At 32.6% G+C, this 8,071-nt stretch overlaps 1 protein-coding gene across 1 annotated transcript in view; it reads right to left on the reverse strand.

The window, feature by feature from the left end:
• LOC150105405 (uncharacterized) overlaps positions 1-7,559 on the reverse strand; it is a 180,328-nt gene extending 172,769 nt beyond the window's left edge. Inside the window, exon 1 of the mRNA XM_090394780.1 lies at positions 7,387-7,559. Coding sequence (XP_090250906.1) covers positions 7,387-7,542 — 156 coding nt within the window. The 5' untranslated portion in view covers positions 7,543-7,559. The remainder of the gene's footprint in view (positions 1-7,386) is intronic.
• Positions 7,560-8,071: the final 512 nt, after the last annotated feature.

An 8,071-nucleotide genomic window follows, 5' to 3' on the forward strand; every position in this document is an offset into this window, starting at 1 on the left:
TCAAATATTAGCCAAGGTTCTCAAAAAATATAACATCAGATTTACTCCGCTTCCTAAGATCCGCTCTCTAGTGAGCCGTCCAAAACCTAGCGATCACAATCTAAAATGTCCTGGTGTGTACAAGATATGGTGTGACTGCGATATTCCTCACATTGGCCAGACGGACAAGTCTACTTTATTGCGTATGGAGGAGCACAGAGGGCCATCGCTTACATGGGAACACGTGCCAGTGCTTTATCCAGCCATATCCTTTTTTCGGCCATTTCTGATAATGAAAACCATGGTCATAGAATCCTTTGGGATAGATCTAACAACATTTTCCGTTGGCATGACGAATTGGAGAGAAAAATTGTAGAATCTAGAGAAATCATCCTCAACCCTGTACATTTAAATAATAATTTAAGCTACAGACTCCCAGACTGTCATTCTGCTGTGATCAAATACTGGCGCTCACGAGATGCTTGCTATACGCACGCACTCACCCAACAATGTGGCCAAAGAAGGAACAGCTTTGAATACGTTAACTACAACGTTTTCACGTTAAATATGTATAGTGACGTTTCTGTGCTGTTCACAGTTTTTATCTTCAATGTTTAATATTTTTTCTTTTTTTATAAAAACACCTGAAGAAGGCTGTAAAAAGCCGAAGCTAGTTGTGTGATACTATTAAACCTTTTTCCTTTTCTCTCGGTTTATGTCATTCGATTTTTTAAAAAAAATATGTTTAACAACCGAGTAAATATGAACCTCCATGCATATATATATATATATATATATTTTTTTTTTTTTTTCAAGATACCAAATAATTTTATATAAACTTGGTTTATATAAAATATTTAATCCTATTTCCCAAGTGAGCAAACAGACAAGTAAGTCAAGTTTGCGCCTGCACGTAGTGCAAGTCTGAGGCAACTCATGGTAGTGCCACTCTAGGCAACTCGTGGTAAAGGTGGATTAAGCTCTGATCACTTTCCTTAGTATTTTTCCCTTAATGTAAAGCATATCCCCTTGCGGAGATGTATGATGCATCTCTGCAAGGGGATGTGCTTTACATTAAGGGAAAAATACTAAGGAAAGTGATCAGATCTTTATCCACCTTTACCACGAGTTGACTAGAGTGGCACTATCATGAGTTGCACTACCATGAGTTGTCTCAGACTTGCACTACGTGCAGGCGCAAACGTGATTTACTTGTCTGTTTGCTCACTTGGGAAATAGGATGAAAAACCAAGTTTATATAATATTACTTGGTATCTTGAATACATAATATACCCAAGTTAAAAAACTTTCTACATATATGTATATTATATATATACATATATATATATATATATATATATATACACATATACATACATATACATGTATATATACATATACATATATATACCTAATATATACATATACATAATATATACGTATACATACATATATACATATATATACATATATACATATATATACATATACATATAGGTAACCCTCATATAACGCGGTACTTATACATCGCGATCTACAGATTGTAGTAATTCTTTATCTTTTCATATAAAATTTTCACGCGACTTAAAAATCAAATTTTATCTTCGTTAAATTTGCGTCTACCCGTATCGCGCATGTAGCTATAAGTAGCGAATTTACATTAGTGGAAATACCCTTTAGCACGCATATACGTCAATTGTTTACCGTATAAAGAGTTTATTGTTGACAAATTGTATTATTGATAATTGTTTATTGTATTATTGATAAAGAGTTTTCTTCCAGGAAAGCGCATTAAAAATCATAAATGTGTTATCTCAAGCTGAGCACTTTATTTTCTGGTGAATTACATACAATATGTAATGCTTTTTTTTTTTTTTTAATTAATTTTATACTAATGGTCACTAAAACTGCAACGAAAGGGAAAAACCCAACACTGAAAAGAATTCATTACTCGAAGAAAAATTAGAATCCTAGATCGATTGAATAATGGAGAAAAACCAGCAGTTGCTGCAAGGACTTTGAATTTAAATGAATCAACAATTCGAACAATCAAACAAAATGAACATAAAATCCGAGAAAGTGTTATTGCAGGGTCAACGGTAAGTGCAAAGCGCGTTGCTCGTGTACGCGATATTCTAATGGGAAAATAAAAACGGAGAAATCTGTAATGGTTTGGATAGAAAATTGCATTCAGAAAAAAAATTCCGTTGGATGGAAATCTTATTAAACAAAAAGCTCTCAAAGTTTATAAACATTTAAAAGAACTAGATCAAGATTCTTCAGAAGATAGCTGTTTGTATTTTGTTCCAGTAAGGATTGGTTCGAAAACTTTAAAAAGCTGTTTTCTTTGAATAATCTTAAAATCCAGGGAGAATCGGCATCAGCAGACATAGAAGTTTCCCGGACATACCCAAGAAAAACTTTTAAACATTTTAGAAGTCATTAAAGAATGTTGTTATAGTGCACACCAGGTATTCAATGCGGATGGATCCCAGTTATATTAAAAATAAATGCCAAAATGTTCCTATATTTCGAAAAATGAAAGATCCGTTAAAGAATTCAGTTTAAAGAAATTAACAGAAGATTGAGCTTGGAAAGAAAGTTAGGAAATCATTTTACGGATAATGATCCTTCAATGGAGCGAGACAATTCACGAAACAATTGGATATTTGTTTACTCCATATTATGAACTTAATAAAAAATTGCAGCATGGTGGTAAGCAAGGTCTTATTACTAACTGCTTGATAACTAAACCAGCCGAAGTATACAATGAGAATTATACAAATGATGTCCAAGAGATTTCAAGTAATGACGACATCCGGTCCCTCGTAAATAAGAAACATCTACGAAATGTTATTTTTGAAGACAGTGATGACGATTAAAATATGCATTTTTTTTCCTTTTTTTCTTTTTGCCTAAAATATGTATGTATTATGTGCAATGAAGTTTACGTACAATTTGTAAATTTATAATTTTATGCTATGTATTTGTTTCATAGTTTATGTTTCCTCAATATACATGAATTACCTGAATTAAATAAAAATATTTTTTGTTGGATATCTCGTTGTTGTTTATATAAATTCACAAAAAAAAAAAAAAAAAACGATTTCGGAACATAACCCTACTTTTTCTATGTGATCTGAGTCTTGCATAACGCGATTTCTATAACGCGGCATTTCTATGGAACGAACATTCGCGTACGAGGGTTACCTGTATACATATATACGTACATATACACACATATATATGTGTATGTATGTATGTATATACACATATATATATATATATATATACATATTGCATATATATATATATATATATATATATACACAATATGTGTATATATATTGTATATACATATATTAGGGTTACCAAGTAATTTTATAAGCTTGGTTATTTAACTCCTAATCCCAAGTATGCAAACACATACATATATATATATATATATACATACACATATATGTTAAAGATACCAAGCTATTTTTAAACTGGTTTTTATTCCATTTCCCAAGTAAGCAAACAGTTGTCTGTTTGCTTAAATGGAATAAAAACCAGGTTAAAAATAGCTTGGTATCTTTAACATATATATATATACATTGTATATTATATACATATACATACACATATAATACATACACATGTAGACTTACATATACATACATACACACACACACACACACACACACACACACACACACACACACACACACACACACACACATATATATATATTTATATATATATATATATAATATTTATATATATTTATATATATATATATAAATATATATAAATATTAAAATATATATATATATATATATTTATATATATATATTTATATATATATATATATATAAATATATATAAATATTAAAATATATATATATATATATATATTTATATATATATATATATATATATATATATTTATATATATATATTTATATATATATATATATATATATATATATATATTTATATATACTTATATATATATATATATTTATATATACTTATATATATATATATATATATATTTATATATACTTATACATACATACATATATTTGTAATAAATTTTTTAACTTGGGGATATTGTATATTAGGATAACCAAGTAATTTTATAAACTTGGTTATTTTAACTCCTAATCCCAAGTATGCAAACAATTAAGTTTGCGCCTGAAACAAAGTTCAAGTCTAAAGATGGTACAACACCAGGGCAAACTCATTGTAAAGATGGGTAAAGGTCTGATCACTATTCTGAGTCGACCAAAACCAAAACACAACCAACTACATTTTCCTGGTGTTTATAAAGTTTTGTGCGACTGTGATCGACCTTATTTTGGCCAGACAGATAAATCTGTTTCACTTCGTCTTGAGGAACATAGACGTGACATCTCTTACAGTAGAACACGAGCGAGCGCCCTTTCCAGTCATGTCCTCTTCTCGGCAAACTCTAACCTTGAAGAACAGCCACATCAAGTTGACTGGGAACGCGCTACTAATTTATATATATACAAGGATGAATTCGAAAGAAGAATTATCGAATCAAAAGAAATAGTTCTGGACCCTTCACATTTGAACAACAATCTAAGCTACAATTTGCCTGATTCTCATAGCTCAGTAATCCAGTACTGGCCCTCTAAAATTAGCTGTCGCACACATTCAACTCATGCCAACGGTAGCACGCGGTCACCTATTCAAATATGACTGTTACTAGTCTACTTTTTATTAAGCTGGAAAGTCCATGTTTTTTAACTTGTTATTTTTATATCTTATGTTTTTTATTTCTCACCTGAAGAAGTCGGAGCACCGATGAAACTAGTCGTGACGTATTAAAGGTTTTTGTTATACTTTCTGTGGTTCTAGTCAGTTAAATTTATTTTTATAAATGTATACATCCCGAGTAAATCCTAATTTCAATAATATACAGGGTGTTCGGGATAAATTTGACAGTTTCGTAAGGAAAAAGAAAATCTTCTTTGTATCTATTAAATTTAATGAATTGACAAAAAAACATTACAGGCAGAGTTAATTACAATACTATCAACAAGATTTACTCAAAATAACCACCATTAGCATCGATCACAGCTTCAATTCTGCTTCGGAACCTCGAACAAGCTGATGCTACAGTCTCCCTGGGAAGGGCCGCAAAAACTGTTTTAATTTTATCCATTAACTGGGCTTTTGTATTACTGGAAGTGCGATTGGTGTCTTTTTCAACTGCGCCCCATACAAAATAATCCATGGGGTTAAGGTCTGGGGAGTTTGGAGGCCAAACATTTGGACTGGTGAAGTCGTAGAAATTTTCAGACAACCATTTTTGACTTTTCCCAGAGGTGTGGCAAGGGGCCGAATCCTGCTGCCATACATACGGCCTACCATTGGCTACCCTTGTTATCCAGGGCTTGACTACAGTTAGCAACTCCACGAACAAAGCCCGAATTCCAATGCCAGGGTTCTTCAACACCTGCTCCTGCAGATTTGCGAGGAATTCTGCTGTACGAACGCAATCAGATCGTCTGCTAGGGATCTTTCTTCTTGCTACATCCTCGTAGTCACCATTGCAAGTCTCTAGTTCATGCCTGATTGTTTTTACTGTATTCAGGGAGCATTGGGCAGCAGTCGTAATATCCTTATTTTGATGGCGGGCACGAATCATCATGATACAAGTTATTCTCTTCCATGATTCAGGTGGGTTCCAGCTATCCATCCTTTCTGACATCTTGTATATGAATGAAGAAGGGTCCAAACTTTTAAATGAAGAGAAGTGTGTGTTAATACATGTAACTTACGGAAAAATATAATTAATTATAAATGTGTCAAATTTATCCCGAACACCCTGTATATACACACACACACACACACACACACACACACACACACACACACACACACACACACACACACACTAGTAGCTTTTATTTGCTGTCTTTCCCTTGCATGTTGTCCTCTAACTTACACACTATGAATTTAAATAATTCAGAATGTAAACCAGCTAGTTACCCTAACTAGCTGGTTTACAAGTGGGGAGGTGCACTATCTTTATGTTTCCATTTGGCAAGCACACGAAATTGCACGTAGAGAAGGATAGTTTTGATTACAATAATAATTTCGTTACTTATTGATTCTCTCCATCATTAATATTCCAGAAACAGCATTGTGAGTAAAATACATCTGAGTAAAATACTCCACCTACAGAAGTGATGTTTACTTTGTGTAATCGCAGCAAACAAAAATGCGGGTGGTGATGGTGGTGTGTGTGTGTGGGGGGGGGGGATTAACGAACTGAGGTGAGAAGTTTCATATTGAAGAGTGAATGTATTTAGATAACTTTCTTCTACTAGTTCAGCATTATTTTATCTCATTGTTCTTACATCCAGGTTAACATAAACAAGGAAATCATTTTCATGAACCTACAAATTAAAGTGAACATAATAATTAAATAAGCATACCAAATTCAGAAAGGTTTCAGCTTAGAAACATAGAGAAATTAAAAAAAAAAATTCTAATACACTTTAATGCACGTACATAGGGCGCTTGAGAGATCACAAGAATTCGTATTATCTGTGTGTGTGTGTGTGTGTGTGTGTGTGTGTGTGTGTGTGTGTGTGTGTGTGTGTGTGTGTGTGTGTGTGTGTGTAAACCGGAGAGAGAAAGTGTATTAACATGATTTTTCGTGTCAAAAAAATGTAAAAATCCAAATAGAAATAATTTCTGATTATTTAGGAAGTACGCAATTTCCGTTATATGTCTGATTTAAAAAAAAAAAAAAAAAGAAAACGAAAACGAAGCATAATTTATAAAATTTGTAAATACAAAACCATCAATTTTAAATGACTTCCGTCTTCTTTCTGTGGCGTTCATTTGTTATAGGTAGAAATTCATTGCATGTAAGCGTTTTATTGTTTTAATTATTCTTTATGGTCACATGTATTTTATGAACACAAAAGCATACTATCTATTTCTGGGCTTTAGGTCTTTTACGCGTTATATATCTATCAGCGCTGTATCACTAGGGAAATATAGTGTCTAAAATAATTTAAAAGGAGGATTAGGAATGTCAATTAATATATCATTATTTAACAAGTTTCAGTCATAAAATTTTATGTTTCTCATTGTATTATCTGTTTTTTTTTTGTTTTTTTTTAAACTAACGATGCAATTCCATTCCATTCCGACTAAACACATACCTTGGTTAAAAATAAAAGTATTTACAATTCACGGTACTGAAATTTTAAAATATTGTGTTCGATCGTTAAATTTATTTCCTTAAATATATTATAAACAAACAACATACATTCAATATCATTTTTAAACTGCTTAAAATCCAATTTCATTTTCAACTTTCTGAACAAATGTTCATTCTAATTTATAATTCCTAAAAACATTATTCAAGATACTTACAGCAGCGTAAGTGGCTGATGAAGGAAACATTACTACGGATGTCACCAAGTACGTCCTTACATAAGTCCCATCTAATAAACACAACCACCTCCTTACGGAGTTAGCAAACAAATGTCCACTACGACCGTTGACTGGCCACGACTCCCTGCGTTTCATGAGTTGGTTGATTTAGGCTTAAGGAGCGTTATGCGAACTCTAGCTGTGTGTTGGTATACTGTTCGTTTTGCTAATAAGATTGATGTTCGTAAGTCTCCAAGTATTTTTTTTCTTTCTTTTTTCTTTTTTCTTTGTTTTTCTTGTACACTGGTCATTTCGAGCCCAAGATGACATTCGAAGGCCGTACATTAAACAACGTGCCTACTACAACTACAGCGACGTTCATTTAAGCAAGTAGTCCGTGATTCCTCCGGGTATACTCTACGGATAGGTACTGTGACGAAAGCTCTCACAAGTTAAAAGTACCGTCTTCGACCGCGTAGACCTAATTACTTTCATGCAAATGGAGGGTGGTACGTTTCCTAGTAGATGATAGATCGGCAAGGTATGACGGGCCATCTGCTTCAGTAGGAAATTTATACGCATGCGAATTTGTAAGATGATTCCATCTGGAGACATAAATTAACAAAAAGGAAGGTGATGGCTGTTTTATCTCTTCGGTTAACTATAGATAATGTGCAGTTATGTT

Source organism: Typopeltis vanoorti, chromosome 6 (assembly GCF_054136105.1).
Source record: "Typopeltis vanoorti isolate ZY-2024b chromosome 6, IOZ_Tvanoo_1.0, whole genome shotgun sequence".
NCBI lineage: Eukaryota > Metazoa > Arthropoda > Arachnida > Uropygi > Thelyphonidae > Typopeltis > Typopeltis vanoorti.